We start from the raw sequence: 24,092 nt of genomic DNA, 5'->3' as shown, positions 1-24,092 counted from the left end.
AGAAAGAAAAGAAAGAAAAGAAAGAAAAGAAAGAAAAGAAAGAAAAGAAAGAAAAGAAAGAAAAGAAAGAAAAGAAAGAAAGAAAGAAAGAAAAGGAAAAGCTTGAAGAAGGCATTTAAATGATTTTTCAAACTATCTGCAGTCCAAACAGACCTTCCTTAACTAGAATTATCATATTAAATATTTCAATAGAGACTGGTTTCTCTCTAAACAAAGCTTGGTGACAGAGTGGTTATTCGTGTTTGCTTTCTACAGGATTTGCTACAGCCTTCCAAATTTCTCTACTCTGCTGACAAATTTAATGTCATTACACAGTGTGATTACTGTGTATTCTATACACAACTCTTGAGCTGTGTCTTCACACAGGGAAGTATCCTGACCACAGTGAGCCAATTAAAAATTCGGAAATTTTCCAGAGACTTTAAAATTACCTTTTACTCGGGTCTTTTTTTTTTTCTGAGCCTTTATGATAGTATTCCTCCCTCCTTCCACAAGAATGATTTTCAAGTACATCATTATGACTACCTTCAGCTTGCCTTTAGAATCTGCCTGTGTGAGATTTGAAATCAAGAGTCTGAAAGAATTGAAGTCTTAATAAAAGCCTTTCCAAGATTCTAAAAGAAGCTACATTTCATATTTCTTCTTGGATAGTTTAATAAAACTAATATGAACTGGACAGGGATCAGTGAGCTATAGGATTATGAGCTTTCATCTGACAGGTAATAATGAAAACATAATAATGCAAGTCCCTAATCCAGGCTTGGAGTGTCCTGTGACCTCCAGTCTATCATTTGTGCAAGCTTGATGTCATGGTGGGAAAGTAATCAGAAAATAAGCAGAGCTTAGTTAGGGAATATTAGAACAAAATGCTTAAGTGAGAAACTATAAGAAAGTATTTTTTTCCTACAGCAATACTGTTACATAATCAAATACACATAAGTAAAACAGACGTCCACAGAAATTATAAATTGTAAATTCTTTGTTCTTAAATAATCTTCAACTGTTTTCTAATGCATTCTTGCCAATCTTTAAAAACTGCCTTATATATGTTTAAAACGACTCTAAAGAATCTAAAACCTCTTGTCCCTTTATAAAATAAAATGTCATACTTTTAACCTTAAAATTTGTGAAAACCTTTTTTTAAAAATGTTAAGGCATTTCCACATTTCCTGAAAGATTTCCCATTAAGCCATAAATTCACCAAATAAAATGACCAGGGAGAGGACAGAGTCTCAGTTAGAACACAAAGAACAATGAGGACAGCTCGTATTGCCTCCTCATACTAATCTTCCTCTTTTCCCACCACGAGTAAAACCAAGCAGAGACACTACATTGAATTCTCTTTCTCTTTCCATCACCTCACCGGTGGCTCTCCTCCAACAGAGTAGAATAGCCTGGTCAAGATCTGGGCACCTCTGATTCCCAATCTCCATTTCTAGTCTTGACATTTTTCCTGAAAACACATCCTAAGTTTCCACCTGTGTGGAGGGACATTACCACACAGATGTCCTAACACCCTTTCAAAGGCCTCATGCCCTGAAACAAACACACCCCAGCTTCAAACACCAATCCTGTTTCTTGCTCTGTGCTCCTAGGCTTTATAAAGGTATCATCATCTCCTCAACCATAGAGGCCCTCTAAGGCTGATATAGTTTGGGTATTTGTCCCCTCCAAATCTCACGCTGAAATGTGATCCCAATGTTGGAGGTGGGGCCTGCTGGGAGGTGTTTGGGTCATGGGGGTGAATCCCTCATGAATGTCTTTGTGCTGTCCTGGCAGTAATGAGTGAGTTATTTCTATTGGTTACCATAAAATCTAATTTTTAACAAGTGCCTGGCATCTCCTCCTTTCTCTCTTGCTCCCCATCTTGCCATGTGACACTGCTGCTCCCCCTTTACCTTCCACCATGAGTAAAAGTTTCCTGAGGCCTCACCAGATGCAGAAGCTGGTGCCATGCATCTTGTACAGTCTGCAGAACTGTGAGCCAAATAATCCTCTTTTCTTTATAAATTATCCAGCCCCAGGTATTCCTTTAGAGCAATGCAAAACAGGCTGAGCAAATTACCTCCCTAAGCCTCTTTCCTCTTCTGTAAAAGTTGACAGTGACAATAACTACTTTACATGGTCATCAGGAGATTAAATGAGATAATGATAACATAGGCATTTTTTCATTAGATATTCCCCTTCCTCACTCTCTGTATTTAATCACTGGCCGATGCCTATCAACTCTGCCAACAAATGTCTCTCCAATCCTGCCCCAATTTTCTATTCCTACCATCATTGTCCTGGTTTGGACACTCAGCATTTCTAGCCTGAACAATTGCAAAACTCTTGGACTAGTGGCCTTGTTCCCTTTCTTCTCCAATCTGGTGGCCTATGATTGCTCTATGAGATTGGGCTATGATGGGACTCAGTCCTTTTGTCCATTTTCCCAAAACACAGCATAGTGCCTGACACAGAGTAGGCATCCAACAAACACTTCTTGGCAATGCTGGCTGGCTCCAAATTCATCATTCCAACCACCAGACACAATGAAGCCATGCTCTAAGAAAAAACTCAATCTCACGAACATTTAAGGAAGCCCCTTGTACATTTAATGACATTGCAGGACAACCTTATTCTCAGAGCCCGTGGCCCTCAAATCCCTGCTTCTCCCCCTTGAACTCATTGTGGTATATCAATACAAAGCCCTCAGGCCTGGATTACTAGTTAGTAAGCAAAATTTGTTCAACATAGGCAGAAATCATGAGTTGTGTTAAATAACGATGGGTAGGTAGGCTAAGTAGAGCATGAGTATGTTAAACATAGAAAGAAAGGGTAGAAAAACCAAAGGATAACTAATAATCAGTAGGTCTTAAATATACATGAGGCACCTGGACTCTAAATATTCATGATATGCTAAATATATAAGGGACACTAAATATTCATGAGCACCCAGTATTTATGAGGCCTCAATATGGCCACTCATTCATTGGAGACACCCATTCTGGCCCCATGTGACCTCTGCCCAAGAAACACAAACAAAACCCAAGACTATTCAGCAGGCTTATTGACAAGCGACAGCCATGGCCAGGCACACTTTTCCCTGCATCTCACTAGCGGAGACAGTGTGTGCCCTCAGCCCGTGGCCCCTTCTGTCCATGGTTCTCCTTGCTTGAACCTCAATTCCAGTCTCCATATTAGTAGCAGCGAAGGGTAGTGAAACAGAGACAGAACCATTGCTGGCCCCAGGATTCAGGCAGTATGGTCCTTCCACCTACTTGTACCCTCTCCCAAGTGTGTGAACCTACCCTATCTCTTTCCCTCTTGCTTCTCATCATGTGTTTTAAATTACTTTAATGCATTATGTGATTCGTGCATTTTAATGTGATCCATGAGCCTTCTGTTTTGTGGCCTCTGGGAGAGCCTGAATGTATAATTCTCAGAGGCCACCACTGCATCCAGGTAACATCCCACACAACACTCTCCCTGCTGCATAGAGAAGAGATTGTATGAGGAGGAGGAGCAAGAATAGAAACAGGGAGACCATGTCAGGCAGCTATTCCATTCCTTTAGTCAAGAGATGGGGGTAGCGTAGCTTGGGTGAGGATGGTAGTGAAGGGGGTGGAAAGACATGGACATACTCAGGATACGTTTTTCTAGGAGAATTAAGAACAGGAATGGTAGTTATGAGCAAGTGGGTAAAGTAAAAGGAGTAGAGGTTGTAGTCAGAGAAGGCAATTTCAGAGCCTGAGATACTGGAGGTGGCAATACTCTAAAAGGCTAAGAAACAACAGCACACCCAAGAATCATAACTCCTCAGGGAACAAAGTACCCCGAAAGGTCATTTACACCAGCGACCACTCAAATCCTCTCATACTTCTACTAAGAAGCCATCAGTGAAAAACAACCCTGACCTGCCCCCAGGGCCATCTGTCTACACGAAGGAACAAACAAATCTGTGACTCTCCTCTCCTCCACCCCTATACCAGACCCCTAACCCCAACCCTATCCAGGTCCATTCACTACAACTTCTAGCAGCTCTCTGCCAGAAAGTTCTTCCTCTTACTGGCCTGAACTCTGACCCCTACGTCACATCCATGAAGATACAGAAAATAAGGTCACCCCTCCTCCACATGACAGCCCTTTAGATTCCTGAGGATATTTATCAAACACACTTGAGTCTCCCCATTACAAATATCCCTTTTCGCTATTCTGTCTTGCACATGACAATTTTCAGTTCTTACGCCGTTGTAGTTTCTGTCCCCTGAAGTCATCCAGAACTCAGTAGCATCCCAAGAGAAGGACCCATAGCACAAACAGAAGAAATCAGGCACCTCCATTGATCTGTGCCATACTTAATGCAACCTAGGATTGCATTAAGTGGTGGCCACATCACAGAGTTAACTCTTATCCGTGGCTGAGTGGAGTATGGACAAAGATGACTTGCACACATGGGGTGAAGGAACAATGACTCTCTGGTGAGGTACCGTCGAAGTTTGTTGTTAACAGGTATGAGGACGAGGAGGGGGTAGTTGGAACAAATGACAATAAATTCAAGAAGAGAATGCCAATCTGGAAGCTACAGTGGAGAACAGCTTTCTCTTCTCCCCTAATGGAGTGGTGAAGGAAGTGATCTGCTCGCAGCAAGGAGACCAAAGGGTTTGAAGAAAAAATCGAAGACACATACCAGAGCAGCACCTGAAAACATACAAGTATGCCACAGAGGAGTGAGAGACCCGGCCAATGTTGAGGTGCAGAAGGTAGAAAGCCGGTAAGTCACCATCAATAACTACACGCTAATGGCATGTTTGTATTCACCATTGCCAGCAGGTTAGACAGCCTAAGCAGTAGCATGCAGTCTTTTGAAAAACTAAAGACAGACAATATATAAAGGCAGAAGTCAGAAGTGAAAGAACCATAAATCGGCTTTAAATAGATACCTTGAGGCAATCCACTATTTTTCACCTCTGGTTCATTTACTTGAATTGTGTCATCTTCAGGATAGTAGTAGATTTTATAGTATCTTATTCTGTAGTTGGTTTGGCTTTTATCAGGTACTTCCTCTTCCAAATAGGCATCAAAAGATAATACCTGTTGGAATCGCAATTAGAAACTAAGAATTGAAAAGAAAATTCAGCAAACTTAAAGCAGCTGCTTGTATACTTTTTGTTAATATAGAAAAAAGTAGAGAGAATTTTTCGAAGAAGACATTCTATACATCAGCTATGCGAATGGATACACGATCTAAGATACAATACATAAAGATTATTTTACACTTTTATCACCATCTGGTTAGAACAAGGAAATGATATTCAAGTAATACATCCATCGTTCAGCTCTACCAGAAACTGAACTAGAGTCTGCCTTTGGGATTTCACAGTGGGATTCTAAATGTATGTGTTATAGAGACAAAATATTCTTTCTCACAAGATGAGTAAGTTTTGTCATTTTTTTTCCCATTAACAATAACACAAAGCTGCCTTGGTTCTGGCATAAAATTATCCTGACTGTTAGTCCTGACGATTTCTTGCCTTCAGGCAATTCAAGCAGGCATATCTGAAATTCTTCCAATGCCCTGGAGACCCTACCTTACACTTCGGGAACCTCAAGGAGCCTAGTCCAATGCTAGACTCAGACTCATCTTGTATGGGGGTGGTAGGGAATAAAGAAGGGAAAGACAGGTGGATTCTAAAGCAGTTATGGCAAAATTCAGAGATAGTCAAAAATATCCTTGAAAATTCCTTAACTACTTTAGAAAACTGTGCCTCTCAGTAAGCGAAACACAGCCCATTTTTCTCCCATGTTGAAGCAGATGACTGCCTGCTTCCTCAGTTGAAGACCAGTTAAAATCATTTCGTTATGCTTAGGTGCCATGTTGTATGAATAATATATATCTTTAACCATTGGGATCATTCTTAATATGGCATCCTGCTCACACACTGAGGACGACAAGGTAATTGAGGACAACTGTGGGAACAGTGGATTCAGGCTGCCATTTCAAGCTTGACCTGCGGCTCAGGCTCTCTAAGAGCTCCATTTAAATATTCTCTTTGTCTCTCACTTTTGATCGATTTTTATAATTGAAGTTGCAAAAGTTAACTGCGCATATGATGTAAATCCAGGGTTATTCAACGTGGACAATATGGTATATATGAAAGAGTCTGTTAGATGCAATCTACCCTCTAGGGGTGGTGGTCAGTTAACCTAATTAAGAATATATACTCCAGGAGTGTTTAGCAAATTTCTATCAGAAGCTCACAATTCAGAAGTGGCTAACAAAATGCCTCAGTAGCTTTTTCTCTGATCAACACAAGAAGCTTTGTCAATTGCCATAAATGGTGTGAGAAATAAATTTTAGTGAAATGATTATATTCAAAATGCATACATCAGTTACAAATACTAACCAGGCACTGCCCTTCCAGGAACAGGTTCTAAGAATCTGGTGAACCCAGAGATCTACACCCTTCAAAATGGCACCTTTGGCTTCATTCCCAAATAGTCCTATGTTCAGCTGCCTTCTTAAGAAATTTGTCTGGTCTGACTCCAATTAGGTTAGCTAAACCCCACTGCTAGAATGCTGTCACATTTGTATTGAGTGAACATTTCAGATAAGATGCTGTTGGACAACTATAGAGCTTCCTTCTGGGGTGACAAAAAAGTCTTGGAACTAGATAGATGTGATGGTTACACAACCTTGTGGATATGCTAAATGTCACTGAATTGCACACTTTAAAATGGCTAATGGATAATTTTATGTTATGTGAATTTTACCTCAGTTAAAAAAAGATATTAGACACTGAATTGTGTTGGACACTTTAAAATGGTGAGTTTTTGTCATGTGAATTATATTTCAATTTTTTTTTCTAAGTAGGAGGAGGGAGCTGGGTACAGTGGCTCAAGCCTGTGGCAGGAGGATCACTTGAGCCGAAGAGTTTGAGACCAGCCTAGGACACATAATGAGACCCCATTTTTACAAAAAAATTAAAAAATTAGCTGGGCGTGGTTATGTGTACTTGTAGTCCCAGCTAATAGGGAGGCTGAGGTGGAAGGATCGCTTGAGCCCAGGAGATCGAGGCTGCAGCGAATTATGACCTCACCACTTAACTCCAACCTGGGTGACAGAGTGAGGCTCTGTCTTAAAAGTATCTTTTTTTTATTTTAAATAATGAGGAGGAAGAAAAGAACACCTAAAAGGAGAAAGAGCTGGAACTTCATCAAACTTTCAGTGTGGGTAATATTTAATATGAGATTTTTTTTTCTTTGTAATCAAGTAGAAAAGTGTAGAGAGAATATACTTGGCTCTCACCCACCTCTATATACTAAATTCTACCAGTATAAATTTGTGAATGAATACATTGGCACACGTCAATTGACAACTGGCATAGATCAATTGTCATATATGTACTCATTAAATATTTATCAATCAAATGATGGATTAAAAGAAAAGTATGCCAAAATGAAATAAAGGAAAAGGAAAGACATTATTTTAGGTTGGGCTTCAATATGTCTAGATGAGGAACAGACTGATATTTCATGTTCTGATTTATGACAATACAGGTCTGTCAAACTCCAGCATGAAAGATACAGAGCAAGTCAGAAAGAGGTAGAGATGTAAAGACAAAATAGGAAGAGGGAGAGGAAATTATAAAATGTGGCAAAGTAGAATGTAAGAAGAAAGACACCAAATAGATTAAGAAGTAATCTCACAAAAATAAATGACCTAATTGCAATGGAACTTGATGTATCAGAGAATCCAGAAAAAAGAACCTAAAATAAAAACTGTTAAAAATGAAAATTTATAGGAACATAATTATGACATAAGGTGTTATCATCATTTATGATGCCAAGCAGAAACTAGATAAATAAGGTCCTAGGCCAGGCATGATTGCTTACACTTGTAATCCCAGCACTTTGGGAGGCTGAGGCAGGTAGATCACTTGAGGTCAAGAGTTTGAGAACAGCCTGACCAACATGGTGAAACCCTGTCTCTACTAAAAACACAAAAATTAGCCAGGTGTGTTGGCGCACACTTGGCTTGTAATTCCAGCTACTTGAGAGGTTGAGGCAGGAGAATCGCTTGAACCCAGGAGGTGGAGGTTGTAGTGAGCTGAGATTGCGCCACTGCGTTCCAGCCCAGGTGACAGAGTGAGATGCTGTCTCAAAAAAAAAAGAAAGAGAGAAAAAGAAAAACAAAAAAAAAGAAAAAGAGGTTCTAGAAGATGTACCTGGCTGCAATTTTCTTGAAAATAGAATATAAATATCATTTGGTGGGGGCATGTGATCTTCAGTCCCCCACGGGCCTCTGCAGGCCCTATGATATTATATGAGGTTATCTGCCTGATCCCCAAGGAATCTGGAATTTTAATCTTACCCTAGAGGATATAAAACCTTAGGCAAGGTGCAGTGATCACACCTGCAATCCCAACACTTTAGGAGGCTAAATCAGAAGGATTGGATCACTTTAGGCCAAAAGTTCTAGACCAGCCTGGGTAACACATGAGTCCCCATCTCTACAACATTTTTTCTTTATTTAACTAGCCAGGTAGGGTGGTACGTGCCTCATAGTCCAAGCTGCTCAGGAAGCTGAGGCAGGAGGACTGCTTGAGCCCAGGAGTTCAAGGCTTCAGTGGAGCTATAACCATGTCACTGCATTCCAGCTTGGGTGACAGAAAAAACAAAATAGAAAAAGAAAAAAAAAAAAGCCCTGAGTCTGAAATCAATCAGCTTTAAATAACAGGTATATGATTTCCTCATTCCAAAGGAAAAAGTTTAAATGTTAATATTTCTGAATTCAGGATCTTTTTACAACTAAAGCCATAAGAATCTCAAAGCAATCAAGAATGCATTTTGGCCAGGCGCAGTGGCTCACACCTGTAATCCCAGCACTTTGGGAGGCCAAGGCGGGCAGATCACAAGGTCAGGAGCTCGAGACCAGCCTGACCAACATGGTGAAACCCCATCTCTACCAAAAAGACAAAAATTAGCCAGGCGTGGTGGTGCACACCTGTAATCCCAGCTACTCAAGGCTGAGGCAGGAGAATCACTTGAACCCAGGAGGCGGAGGTCGCATTGAGCCGAGATTGCATCATTGAACTCTAGCCTGGGTGACAGAAGGAGACTCTGTCTTAAAAAAAAAAAAAAAAAAAAAGAATGCATTTTAATGGGCAAGTAGTTCTAACTTGATGTATGGTGCAAATTTAGCTTTGTAGGGAAGGATCTATCCTATCTTCAAGTCAATTGAGTTATTTGCTTTGCATTGCATATCCCAAAAAGCTGGATTTTAACATTAGATTCCTAACTTTGACATAAAATGTTTCAAAAAGATTACTGTCTGATGTAGTATGGCACAAAAAATAACTGCATGGAGAAGGTTGTCCACTGGAGGCTAGACCATGCAATCATAAGGCAAAAGCAAAACCCTAATCTCTTAGAATAAGTCATATAATTTTTAAAGATGGGGATGCTGATATGGCCAATGCATGAGTCAGAAAGACTATTACTTCAGGAACCAAACATCTAAGTGTCAAAAACTTACAGCTGAATTTCTAGAGAAGCTGTCAGGAAAGAAAGATGAAACATTAGCAATGTTCAATAACCTCGACATTTTATAAAGAGGTCAACATCACATGTCCAAGCTTAACATGTTTAAGCTCTGTTTTATGAAAAAGGCTCAGACTTAAATTGTGAAGTACTATAAAAGGGACATACTGGTAAGGAGAAATACATGCCCTATATGTTAGCTAGTAGATAGTAAAAATGTGTGTACATTTAATGCAGTGTTGTTTATTCTTCCAGAAAAAGGTGTTATTAAATCAATGGTTTCTCTCATGATTATAGAATCCCATAATCAACGAAATAAACAATAACAAATTTCGTGTAGCATATAAAGGATGGCTCGTTTATACATGACAATATATATATTTACAGAAATATTTCTGAAACATATGCTAATTCACAAAAATACTAATAAATTTTAAAAACAGGAAAAATACACAAGTTGTATTCACTGATCACAAAGTAATACAACTAGAAGTGTATAATGTACCTATAAACAAAAATTGTCACTCCTCATAACTGCACAAAAAATAAATTTAAAAATACAAAAAAACATAAATTTTACATAAATCTATATACTAAAATTTGCATAAACACATATAATAAAATATAAGGCCATGCAAACTTATAAGATATAGGCAAATTTGCAATCTGGGGTAAATTAATGGATTCAAATTATTACATAAAAGAATTTAGAGTCTGAGAGAGAGGATAAATTGCTAACAGTGTTTCTTAGCCTTGGCTACACATTAGGAACTTTAAAAATTTTTTAAAAGACCAGATTCAGCTAGGCACAATGGCTCACGCCTATAATGCCAATATTTTGGGAAGCCAAGGCAGGTGGATCACCTGAGGTCAGGAGCTCGAGACCAGCCTGACCAACATGATGAAACTCCATCTCTACTAAAAATGCAAAAATTAGCCAGGCACAGTTGTGGACACCTGTAATACCAGCTACTTAGGAGGCTGAGGCAGGAGACTCGCTTGAGCCTGGGAGGCGGAGGTTGCAGTGGGCCAAGATCGCACCATTGCACTCCAGCCTGAGTGGCAGAATGACATTCCGTCAAAAAATAAAAATAATAAAAATAATAAAGACCCAGACCCTTGCCTAAATAAATTAAATCAGAACCTTGGGGAGGGGACTATTACTATTTTTTAAAAAACAGTAATGATGGGGTTCAGGAATGCTACCTCAGCAAATATGCCGAGGAATATAGCATCTTGGCATTTGAGAAAAAGCAGAAGCAGGAAGGTCTCTCTGACCTCCCATCATTCTCTGTGGAAGCAGGTCATAAAACCTAGGAAGGTCATTCTCTGACCTTCTCCCTTCCTCTTTCGCTATAGACTCTCATGTGACAGGTGTCCTGCCCTATACTCATAGGAAAGGAGTGTCACATAGGGATGAAGAAAAAAAATCTGAACAAACAAGTCTAGCTATTACAAGTTTCCCCCAGTTTATTACCATTAGATCACATCCTTTTGTCCTCCAATCATAGTTCTACATGACTGTCCATAAAAATACAGTTTTTCCCTGTTTCTTTGGGCCATTTCTAAAGGCTCCATGTCTCCTGAAGCTTTCATTAAATAAATTGGTGCGCTTTTCTCTTGTTAATCTGTCCTTTGTTACAGAGGTCTCAACCATGAACCTTGAGATAGGCAAGTATAAGATATTTATTTTTCTTTCCTACTCTCCCCAAGTAATTCTGAAACATAGCCAGAGTTTAGAACCAGTCAGCAATGGTTCAAACAAAAGCTTTTAAGGCTGGGCTCAGTGGCTCATGCCTGTAATCCCAGCACTTTGGGAGGCCAAGGTAGGCGGATCACTTGAGGTCAGGAGTTCAAGATCAGCCTGTCCAACATAGTAAAACCCCGTCTCTATGAAAAATACAAAAAAATTAGCTGGGACTGGTGGTGCATGCCTGTAATCCCAGCTACTCAGGAGACTGAGGCAGAAGAATCCCTTGAACCCAGGAGGCAGAGGCTGCAGTGAGCCATGATCGTGCCACTGTACTCCAGTCTGGGCAAAAGAGTGAGACTGCCTCAAAAAAAAAAACAAACAAAAGCTTTTGAAAAAGCAAAAAATTGTCATAAGAAAAACAGGAAGCAAAAAAGATAGTATGGACAGATGAATTTGAAAGAAGAAAAACAACTACAATAAATAAATCCACAGACTTTTTAAATGAATAAAATTGCTAAGATTTTAGCAAAGCTCATCAAGAAATATATAAATAAATAAAATGAAAAATGACACAGTGCGTGACGGAGATGCAATTATAAGATATGAACTATAAGATAAATTATCTTACAATAATCATGCAAGCATATGAAAATAAATTTTAAAATTGCAATTAAATAAGTGCTATTCTGTAACAACTGTAACTTATCAAAAACACAATGAATAAGCTAATAACCAAGTAAGAAGCGAAAAATATTACCAAGAAATTGCCTCAACAAAGTCTCCAACCAGGATGATTTACTAATGAATTTGTTCAAACTTTCAAGGAAAAGAAAATTACCAAATTAAAATAACTCCCCAGGATACCAAAAGAAAGATAGAAAGCTACAAAGGTGAATTCCTATGCCTAACAGATGTACCATGAAAAACAAAGTAACCATAAAACAAGAGTTCTCATCCTGGCTGCACATTAGAATCACCTACAGAGCTTTTAAAAATCCTGATGCTATGGCCACACTGCCCCTCCATCAGCTCCCCAGTCCCCGCCACAGACATCTACCATCCCCCATACATACACACACACACACACACACACACACACACACACACACACAGAGAAATCAGATTCTCTCAGGGTGCACCTAGGCATCAGTGATTTTTAAAGCTCCCCAAGTGATTACAAAGTGCAAGCCAAGGTTGAGAACTACTGCTTCAGAGAAATTTCACTACTTACGATTTGTAGAAGAAAGATCCTAAGTAAAATACAGGCAAACAGAATTCAATAGTCTCTAACAGTTACAAGCCACCTACACAAAAAACAGCATTTTATTCACAGTTGCCAACATGTTTCCCAATTAGGAAATATGAGCAAATATATAATGATCTCACACCATTTCCTATCATATACATTTTTAATTGCAAGGGTAGTTCCTTGACAAGATTACAAAAGCATCTGCTTTAAAACAACAGCATAAATATCTAACATAATAACTAAACTATGTGCCTACCAAAATCAGGAACCAAGCAATAATGCCCCTACTAGCATCATTATTTAATATTGTTTTTAAAAGTTCTGTACAATGTAGAAAGATATGAAGCAAAAATATTAGCAAGAAAGAGACAAAAATTATCATTATGGGCAGACAAAATAATGACAAAGGCAGAGGCTGAAAAACTAATGAAGATTTCAGTACAAGCATACCTGAATTTAAAATATTCTTATGTGTTAGCAATAACCAATTATACCATACAGTGGGGGGGAAGTATGTTCATAATATAATAAAAAATTACAAAACACTTAAAAATAGTTTTAATAAATCTCTGTGACCCAGATAAAACTCTAAAAATCTTTACTAGAAGATATATTAACAGAAGAGCATGACAAAAAGGATAGGTGAAGTATATTCTGGATAAGCAGACAAAAACAACTTTTCAAGTGGCTATTTGAAAGTTGTTTTGGAGGGACTTAGAATTATTATTATTATTATTATTACTATTATTTTGAGATGAAGTCTCACTCTGTCACCCAGGCTGGTGTGCAGTGGCACGATATGGACTCACTGCAATCTCTACCTCCCGGGTTCAAGTGATTCTCCTGCCTCAACCTCCCAAGTAGCTGGGACTATAGGTGCATGCTTCTATACGGAGCTAATTTTTGTATTTTTAGTAGAGATGGGGTTTCACCATGTTGACCAGACTGATCTCGAAGTCCTGACCTCAGGTGATCCACCTGCCTTGGCCTCTCAAAGTGCTGGGATTACAAGTGTGAGCCACTGGGCCTGGCCTAGAATTATTTTTTTAAGTCTACCTGATAAAATAAACAGTTCAGCCTATTAGAGATAAATTTTAAATACAACATTTAAGTGTAACGAAGGAGATCTAGCTCTCCCAGACTCAAAATCTTAATATAATAGTTCAATTATTAAGGTAGTAAAATAGAGTAACAAGAGATATAGTAGGTGTAAAAGAATAGATGGTCTGGAAATAGACTCTATTAACAGGAATTTAACACATAATGAAAGAGAAGTCATAAATCAATAGGCAAAAAAAGTACCAACTTGGAAAAACATCAGTGTATAGCCCCCCGTACAATTGATCCTAAAATAAATACCAGATGAATTATTGGCTTACATATAATAAATCAATTCCTTTCACCTTTCAAAAAAATAAATATGTGTCAAGCCTCAGAAAGAGGAATAACACTGTGGGCTTGGGAGAAAAAGAGAAAACATTTTTAAAAATTAAGATTTGACAACATAAATAAGTTATAACTTCAATATATTAAAATATAAACAAAAACATGCTAACAATTTTACAAATATGACTAAACTGTAATTTTATTAAAAATTTTTAAATTAAAATTTTAAAGACCCTAAAAAAGAAATGGGAGGAGAGCATAAACAAAATTCATGAGCAGGTCAACAAATAAAAAGATGTTCACTCTAAGAAATTATCAGATTAAGTGCAAATTAAAATAACAACGAGGCATTGCGTTTATGTGTGTGTTTCTCCTATTAAATGGACCATTCATCACAGGTGAGATTTTAAGTTAGTACAATTCTTCTGCGGCAATATAATGCTATGAGGAGCCAATTTAAAATTCCTCCTCCCCTCAGGAACTCCATTTCCCGGCATGTAGTCCAAAGAAACAACCCAAAATGCAGAAAAACATATGTGCAAAGATGTTCTTTGCAGCTTTTTATCATAGAAAAAAAGGTAGAACAAGGGTACCTGAAGAAATGACAAAAAGAGAAGGGTTTGGTGAATTATGGCACATCTACATTCTCCATGGAGTATTATCTGGCACTAGCATGATGTTTTTGAAAACCATTCGGCAATAGGAAAAATGATGAGGCTATGCAGTAATGTTAAGTGAATAGTCCACAGGACTGGGCTGGGCGCGGTGGCTCACACCTGTAATCCCAGCACTTTGGGAGGCCGAGGTGGGTGGATCACCTGAGGTCAGGAGTTCGAGATCAGCCAGGACAACATGGTGAAACCCCGTCTCTACTAAAAATACAAAAAAATTAGCTAGGCGTGGAGGCGAACGCCTGTAGTTCCAGCTATTCGGGAGGCTGAGGTAGGAGAATTGCTTGAACCCAGGAGGTGGAGATTGCAGTGAGCCAAGGTCGCACCACTGCACTAAAGCCTGGGCAACAGGGCGAGACTCCGTCTCAAAAAAATAAATAAATAAAATAAAATAAAATACAAAATTTAGCTGGGCGTGGTGGCACAAGCCTGTAGTCCCAGCTACTGCGAGGCTGAGGCAGGAGAATCGCTTGAACCCAGGAGATAGAGGTCGCAGTGAGCCAAGATCGCGCCACTGCATTACAGCCTGAGTGACAGTGAGACTCCATCTCAAAAAAAAAAAAAAAAAAAACCACACATACAGGACTGAAAATGGTTAAATGGTTATATACCACAGTCATAACTATGTTTTTTAAAACTTTTTTTTTTTTTAAAGACTGCATACGGGTGGATGGGAGGAACAAAAAACATGTAATGGTGGCAGCTTGGGTAGACTCGTTCTTGGGCAGTGAGAAGAGGCGTGGCAATGGTGGGGCTGGTTGGGGGATGGGTGCTGCCCTTAGATGGAGGGGGCTGCCGGCCTGACCCAGGTTAGTGGGCGAGGTGATGGGGGTGGGGCAGGCTCCACGACTTTGCTTCTATACTGGGTTCTGCCTTGTCCTCCAGCGGGTCCTTGGGGATCAGGGCCTCTAGGCCAGTAGCCCACCCAGGGGCACCCCGTGTGCGATCCCTAAAGTGTCTTGTAGTCATTTCATAGTCTCTGACATCTCCAAAGGGCCTCGTATTCCAAACCAAAAGTAAAAGTTGTGACGGAAAGCACTTTGACTCCCCGGAAGCACTTTGACTTCCCAGAAGTACTTTGACTCTCCGGAAGCAGTTTTATTTTACATCCGGGAAGTTGCACCGCGCAAAATCAGACCGCCTTTGGAGGAGTCTGAGGAGAGTGGCGTGGGCTCGGACGCCATTACCGACCGGGGCTGGATCTTTGCGACTTCTCTAAAGCAGTTTGAAATCATCGTGGAAGGACTCTGGCATCCCTAGAACACCGAGAACTGTGACAGAGAGTTGAAAAGGGAGGAAAAAAGCGTTGAAAAAGTTCCTGAGGCGCCGGAGTGGCGTGGCGGCCCTCCGGCTCTAGGGTTGGCCCGCACGCGGAAAAGCACCACCGAAGCGGCACTTAGGTAGGATCTCCCAGCAAACACTGCTGCCCTGGGGAGCTCAGTAACGTGGTTTGGAAGGGGACAGAGACCCCCCCTCCAAAGGCCCGAAAGCCCATAAGGAGTACTTTGTGGCCGGCACACCGCCGTTTTTCCTAAGGCTTATCCTGCCACAGAAATTCTTTCTCCTCCTCCTCCTCCTATTCCTCAGTCACTCGTGTGATTAGGGCTAGCTCCAAAGACTGCCTAATTCAGAGCATTTGGGGCTCCTTTCGTCCTTGTGATTCCGTATATACTCTGCCAGCCCTTTGGAAAAGAAATGGCTTCTCTAGAGGAGGGCATGTACAACCTTAAAGTTAATTCCAAACTTAGCTCCTATAACTTCATGAACCTTACGTTTGCAGCTGGAAGTGAGGGTCAAAATGAAACTGAGGAGTCAAACAAGTTCCAGACTAGGAAGGGCAGACCTCAAGATAGTGACTCTTCATTGACTTATCTGACGGTTCTCCAGGAGATCCTGGGAGATGACATGCCAAAAGGAAAGGAAGAGGCTGTCACTAGTGTGCAATCAGGAATAGGAGAGTATCCCTACCATGGAGAGAGACCAGCCAGGAATGCCACTATCTTTGTTCCTCAAAAAGAGAGGGAGTTAGCTCCAGAGATGAGCAGCTCCCATGACAAGAGGATGACTGGTAATGCTCCCAAAAACTTCAGTGAGGGGCAACCTAGTAACCAAAGTAGAGTAATTTGCGAAAAACGCTCTCCACCTTTAAATTTTCTGGATGACTATAACTCCCATTCAGTATTCCAAAAGCAACCCAGTAACCAAAGTCGACTCATTTTTGAAAAAGGCTCACCACCTTTCAGTTTTCTGGATGACTATAACTCCCATTCAGTAATCCAAAAGCACAAAGAAAAGGTGGTGATGGAGCACCCCTCTTCTGGGAGTGACTGGTCTGATAAAGGTGAAACCACAGTCATATTCTCTCAAGATGAGCCATTCTCACTGTGTTTCCCTGTAGTGTCAGAGCCTACATACTACGCCACTGACTATACCACTTTTCCGCCTTGTTATAGTCTTTGGCATGACTATACCAGCTCTTGGCTCAGCAGTACCAAGTCTTCTTGCTATCCCTCCTCGGGCAGCAGCAGTAACACATTTCAGGCTGAGAAGAGCAGCCACAGCAGCAGCAACAGCGGCAGCAGCAACAACAACAACAACATATTCCAGGATGAGAGGAGCAGCCACCAGAGCTTCCTGAGTTATTATTCCACCAGTTTTCCAGTGAGCTCCCAAAACATGTCCAGAGATCTGAAGATGACAGAGGAAGTCACATCTAAGAATTCATGTTTACTTGACTTCTCTAGAAATGGGGAAGCAGAGGCGAAGGAGAAGAGAGTGTATCAAGAGGAGACATTACAACATCCTTATGGAGAACGAGCATCTAGCTTTCTGCCAAGGACCCTCTGTAAGCCAAACCAGCAGGGTTTCATTGATGCCCATTGTCACCTGGACATGTTATATTCTAGACTACCTTTCAAAGGGAACTTTACCAAATTCAGGCAAATTTATAGCAGCTCCTTCCCTAAGGAATTTCAGGGCTGCATCTCTTGCTTCTGCAATCCTCAAAACCTAAAGGATGGCCTGTGGGAGAATCACTTGAAAGATAATCTTGTTTGGGGGGCCTTTGGCTGTCACCCTCACTTTGCCCGCAATTATAATCACCAACAAGAAAAAAGTATTTTAAAAGCCTTACGACACCCCAAGGCTGTGGCATTTGGTGAAATGGGCCTGGATTATTCCTATAAATGTACCACGCTTGTCTCAGAGCAGCAGAAGGTATTTGAGAGACAGCTGCGGCTGGCCGTCTCTCTAAAGAAGCCCATAATGATCCATTGTCGTGAGGCTGATGAAGATATGTTGGGCATCTTGAAAAAACATGTGCCCCCTGACCACAAGATCCACAGGCATTGCTTCACTGGCAGTTACCCAGTCATCGAGCCCATGCTAAACCACTTTCCCAACCTGTATGTGGGCTTCACGGCAATTCTGACTTACTCTTCTGCTGAGCAAGCCCGAGAAGCTGTGAAAAAAATCCCGCTAGAGAGAATTATTGTGGAAACTGATGCTCCCTTCTTCCTCCCTCGCTGGGTTTCCAAAAGTCATTGCCTGTATGCCCACCCAGGCCTGGCCCTGCATACAGTGCGAGCAATCGCTAGAATCAAAGATCTGTCACTCTCCCACACTTTGGCCACCTTACGAGAGAACACTCGTCGCCTCTACCATCTTTAAACAGAAGAGGCACAGTCAGGAGTCTTCCAAAAGAAAGGAGACCAGTAGCCTGACAAAACATATAGACTAGATTTGAACTCTGCCTATGTCCCAGGGTCAAGGATGTGTTTGAAGAATCCGTTGGAATGGAGTAAACTAGGACAGGATATTCTCCTCAAAACTTTTTCATAAGACTTCTGCTTCTGACTGCTAGGGTGGGGTACAATGGGATGGGAGGAGGGCTAAGGTAAACTGCCCTTGATATTATTAAGGGTTTTCTTCCCAGCAAAAATGCCTTAAGGTAGCCAGTGAAGAAGAGAGTTTGATAGAGTACAAAGAGTTTCCCAATCTAAATCCCTGTCCTCTGCAGCGTGGATAAAGTCACCCTGCTACTTGTCTTTTAAAAAATGTAAAATTTTAAAAGTGAGGTAGGTGATTGGTGTATATTTGTATGTTATAGGAATTCTATTAAAAAAATTAAAAATAGGCCAGGCGTGGTGGGTCACGCCTGTAATTCCAGCACTTTGGGAGGCCAGCAGGTAGATCACTTGAGCCCAGGAATTCAAGACCAGCCTGGGCAACATAGTGAAACCTTGTCTCTACNAAAAAAAAAAAAAAAAAAAAGCTGGGTGTGGGGGCACACGCCTGTAATTCCAGCTACTTGGGAGGCTGAGGTGGGAGGATCACTTGAATCCAGGACTCTGGGGCTATAATCACACCACCACACTCCAACCTGGCAACAGAGTGAAACTCCCCATCTCTTAAAAAAAAAAAAACATGTTTTTTAAAATAAAATATAAGCCAGGCATGGTGGCTCACGCCTGTAATCCCAGCACTTTGGGAGGCCAAAGCGAGTGGATCACTTGAGCCCAGGAGTTTGAGACCAGCCTAGGCAACACAGTGAGACCCCGTCTCTAAAAAAAAATTGGGTGAATAAAAAATATAAGTATACATTCAACAAGATAAGCAGGATATACACACAATTAGTTGTTTTCCTTTCCAAAAAATCTATCAACCTGCTCCTCTCTCCCTGCATTTTTGCGTGGCAAATGCAAATATACTCTGGAGTGTTTCTAACATGCAGGAGAGAACCTTGCTGTCATTCACCTTTATTTAGGAAAGGGAGTGAGCAATGTAGTTCTGAGTATAGTATATCAAGAGTGGCCTAAATCAAAAAGCAATCTTCATTTATTCCATGAGTGATGTAAAGAACAGTTTATTCATGTTACTAGTAAAATCTTGCAATGCAAATGTGCAAAATTTGGGACACTTTGTAAACAGTTTGCTAGATATTCAGTTTGATAGATAATAACAGTTTGACAGATATTCCATTGAACCTCAAAGAATTATTATTTAGCATTTATTTGTCTGCCACTTGTTGCATCTGCTCTCCCATCCTGGAGGCATCAGAAAGCTGTGAAGGTAGCCGGTAATCTCGAAATTCAATTTACTCTTAGTGGTCCCTGGGCCATTAGTCCAGAGTCACAGAGGCTCTGAGGCCCATTATCAGGCTCCCTGAACCTTGCCAGTCCTTTCAGGGCATGTCACTATTTTGCTTCACTTAAATTTTAGAAAGGCAACTATTTCTACCTTTAAAGCTCAAAAGAAACAACCTGCCCACTTTGTCTTGAGAGACAGAGGGATTTGTTTTTTCAGTTGGTTTTTATTCATATCTAACTTCAAAATTCATACCTGCTTATTATAAAATTTTTGAGGCAACTAAAGAGAAAAAATAAATGTTATTGTTTAAAAACTCAAAGCAACAGAAGGAAAAATGCACATGGTAAAATTGATTTCTTAAAAATCAATATTAGAGTCAAATATTGGCAAAATCTGGACATATAAAATTTGACTCAGGAAAATTGATCTTGGTAGAAATACGATCATCAAAGAAAACTCAGATTTTCAAAAGCCACAATGTACAGCATTCATACAGACAAAAAGTAATTAATGAACCAAATGTTTTTAGTAAAATTTATAGTAGAAAAAAGTCTATTGAAATATTTTTAGTAGGAAAATGTGATAGTTTACCTGTATGGAAAAACTGTTCAAAGAATTAAAGTGGCTTGTAGTGGGGAAAAAAGTAAATATTCACACACACACACGGGGTAAAATAGCCCATAATGCTACCACTTAGAGACAAGCACTAACATTTGGAGTACCTCTTTGGCGGTTTTCTCTAATATTTCCATAGTTATTGGCCAATTCCAGCATAGTACTTAAGTCAGTTTTGCTAATTAATACTATTCACTTCATAGTTAGCATAGCTATATATATTACTTCCTCTGAATTTATTACTTAAATTCATTGTTTTCTGTATTTTTTGTTTAGGTTTTTAATTGTTTGTTTTAAATAATCAACTCAGACTGCATGTGCTTTTTCAAAACTATTGTTTACTGATATATAAAATTGTGCTTTTAAATTTATTTTTCTTTCTGTTCTCTGATGTCTGTTTTATTGTGTATTTTCTAAGTTTTCTTAGTTTCTATAAACTAAGCTAAATGTTTAGTTTATTTTTAATTTGGAAAGTAAGAACAAAGCAGTCAATACCACAAATGTGTCTGTAATTATAACTCTGCTGTATACATAGAATTTTTTTTTATTTTGGTAAAGTTTAAATTCCTGCATGTTAGTCTCCTGCATGCACTTTTCCCACTATAAAAATACAAATGTATTATAAAAATATGAAAATAGAAAGTAGCATGAAAAAGTATATGGTGTTTCTATTACCTAGAAACCCAGTGTTGTTGGTGTCTTTCCTTGACATAGTTGTGACCATATAGCTCTGTTAAATTGTATATTCTTCTAAATAATTCATATTTTTTTCCTAGCCCTATCTTGCATTTGGGGCTCATTTTATGATTGTTATTATTTTTCAATAAATACTCAAAATGTTTACATTATGTTTTAATTTCATGACTTATCATATATGTTTCTTTCCACTACTTACCACGAATCATTTTATTTCATGACCTCCCCATGGTTGAACTGTTTAATTTGCCTTATCGTTTAACTGGCTAGCAATTAAGCAACTTTTTTGGGTAAAGTATGTGGATAGCATATTTGTGATAAATTATATAACTGAGATTTTACTGCTGCTTTCACTAATGATAACACCTTGTCTGAGTCTAGAATTTCTGAGTCACAAACATTTTCCCCAAAAAGTTAAAAGACTACTTCATTGTCTTCTGGCATTTAGGATTGCTGAGAATTCTGATGTCAACTTCTCCTTTGTGGATTAAGCTACTTTTTCTATCCTGATGCTTGGTAATTTCCTTGCTTTATCCTTGAAAATTTGCCAGGGTAGATCTAACTATTGATCTCTTTCTTTATTTTCTCAGGTACAGAATAAGTATTCTACCTGCAGGTCTACATCTTTCTATAATCCAGAAAGTTGCTTTTGTTTTTATTGTTTTCTTATGGCATGCTTAATCAATTTGGTTGCTTTTAATCTAGCCATTAATTCTTTAGGAACAACTGTCTGCATGTTAGAGCTCCATCCTCTGTCCAACCTGTTATTATCTCATTGCTCTACTCTCTTTTTCCATTACATTTCAGGAGAATTTCTCAAGTTTACCTTTTCCATCACTCATCCCATTCTCCCCACTTTTAATATTTTTTTTTTACTACATGTAATGCATTTTTAGATTCCTCATATTTCATCCTTCTTCAGCAGTCTCCCTTTAACTTTTGCCTGCATTCTCATTCAATAATATTTTTAACTTGCTTTTACATCTCACTTTGTATTATATACTTCCGTATACAAAGCACATTGTTATCAGAAATACTTATTTTTCTGTAGAAAACATACTTTTGAAATAACTGTTTTTCTTCCTCTGCCTCTTGAATACTATGTTCTCCATTTATGTTGTAGAATCTTTTCAGAAACCCTATATTAAGTTTCTTTTTTCATTCCTGAACAAAGAGCAGTCTATCTAGACTGGTGTTTTCCCAAAAATAGGGTGGGTGGGTTTTCTTTCACACCCTTCACCATCTATCCTAATGTTCTTAGATTCCCCCTCTCACTGGAAGACTGGTTAATATAAATTCATATAGAGCAGTCAAGAGAAGTAGGAAGGGAAGTGGAGCCATGGATGGCCCCACCAGGAAAAACTTTTAATTTTTCATATAAACATTTTATGAATTCACCCAACCTCCACTCCAGGAAGAGTGGACAGTCCTTTGTACGCCATTGCCTGTTGCACCAGAGAAAAGCCCAAATGCAGGGCCCACTTTGACTTCAGTGTGACTATTTCTGGGCCTCCTACTGACACTCTTAAGTCATCAATAGTTGTGAAAGTAAACCAGGTAGAAACCCCTACAGGTTGTCCTAACCCCAACTCAATTCTTGTCACTTTCTCGGGAAGTGAAATTGCAAGTTGGTTTTGGTATATTCCTTCAGTATGATCCCATCTGCACTATATCAGGTGGAAACTCTTCAAAGTTTGTAGCATGAAGATGGAACCCCTGCGTGGCCTCCAACACTAATTTAGTTTCTCCACATTTTAAAATTTTGCAGTGATTTGAATTGGGATTGTGGAGGTGGGGGTACATCTAAATGCCAATGCTCAAGTTATAATCTCACTCCAAATTCTCATTTTTTTCTCTCACTTCATTTTTTGATAAATTTATGTTCCTATGGATACTGTGTTTAAATAGGCGTATCTTATTTTAAGAAAACTCAAGTTATACAAACCTGAATCTCATTTAGCATGTTGACTATAAGAGGTGGTCAATAAAGGTAAGTTGCATAAATGAACAGAAAAGAGAAATTACAAAGGGATGATTTCCAAAGAATTTTTTATATTACTAAAATATCATAAACCTGTTTATAATTGGTGCTCAAATTTTCATGACTAAATCTATGGTTTAAGATAAAATGCACCTGTATGGGCAATATAAGCATTCACGAAATTTAGTTTTACTTGTCTGCATAAGACGTGATTTTATGATGCATGAAAATGGAAAGGGAAGTGGCTAGAATGCTAGAATGTTCTTGTAGCTTTATCTCTAATTAACTACATCACTGGTACAAACCACTTAAGCTCTTTGTTCACTGGTTAACCTTTCAGCAAAAATTAGAAAATGAACACTTGCTAACCACAGTGATAACCATAGCACTATTTAAGGAATTAAGAAAATTATGTATATATAACAGAGCTTTGGAGAGAAAATGAATGTATAAAAATACTGAATAATATATAAATCAGTGTAGGATGCAAAGCTGGAAGCTTGAAAATACTGTCAAAACCATATCTAAAATAGTCTTCACATCCTTATGGAGTCTATTGCGCAAGGCAATTAAAAAACACTTGATATTACTAAGAGAAGAGATTCCAAACCACTGTTTAAAATCAGACTTCCTGGAAAAATGATACTAGGAGAAAAAAGGGGGTCACCCTATCCAGCAGAAATCACATTGCTAATCAATTTTATAAACAGAATCAAGAAAACTGACATTCAATATGAAAAATACAAAAGAAAAACACCTACCATAGAAAAGATAGATTTTATATATAAATATGTACTTGTATATATATATATGATTGTTCCTTTATCTTTTATAATATTTTTCCTTTATCATACACACACACACACACACACACATATGTACATACGTAGGTTCAGTGTCCCTCATCCGAAATTCGAGACCAGAATGTTTCAGACGTTTTTCAGATTTTGGAATATTTGCATATACATAATGCGATATCTTGGGGATGGGACACAAGTCTAAATAGGAAATTAATTTGTTTCATACACACCTTATACACATAGCCTAAAGATAATTTTATGTACTATTTTTCATGATTTTGTACATGAAACAAAGTTGTGTACACTGAACCATCAGAAAGCAAAGGTGTCACTATCTCAGCCACTCATGGACAGTCTGGTTATTTGGCATAATCATTCCTGACTGAATTTA

General features: G+C 39.1%; 1 protein-coding gene across 3 annotated transcripts in view; it reads right to left on the bottom strand.

The window, feature by feature from the left end:
- Positions 1-24,092, bottom strand: part of EFHC2 (EF-hand domain containing 2) — a 193,649-nt gene that overhangs the window by 122,172 nt on the left and 47,385 nt on the right. For all 3 annotated transcript variants that reach the window (XM_017502055.2, XM_017502056.2, XM_037729057.1), the window contains one exon: positions 4,923-5,073. In XM_017502055.2, coding sequence (XP_017357544.1) covers positions 4,923-5,073 — 151 coding nt within the window. The remainder of the gene's footprint in view (positions 1-4,922; positions 5,074-24,092) is intronic.

The sequence above is a fragment of the Cebus imitator genome, unplaced genomic scaffold, assembly GCF_001604975.1.
Source record: "Cebus imitator isolate Cc_AM_T3 unplaced genomic scaffold, Cebus_imitator-1.0 Scaffold289, whole genome shotgun sequence".
Taxonomy (NCBI): domain Eukaryota; kingdom Metazoa; phylum Chordata; class Mammalia; order Primates; family Cebidae; genus Cebus; species Cebus imitator.
The sequence above is the reverse complement of the archived record's forward strand: the minus strand, read 5'-3'. Positions and strand labels throughout refer to the sequence as shown.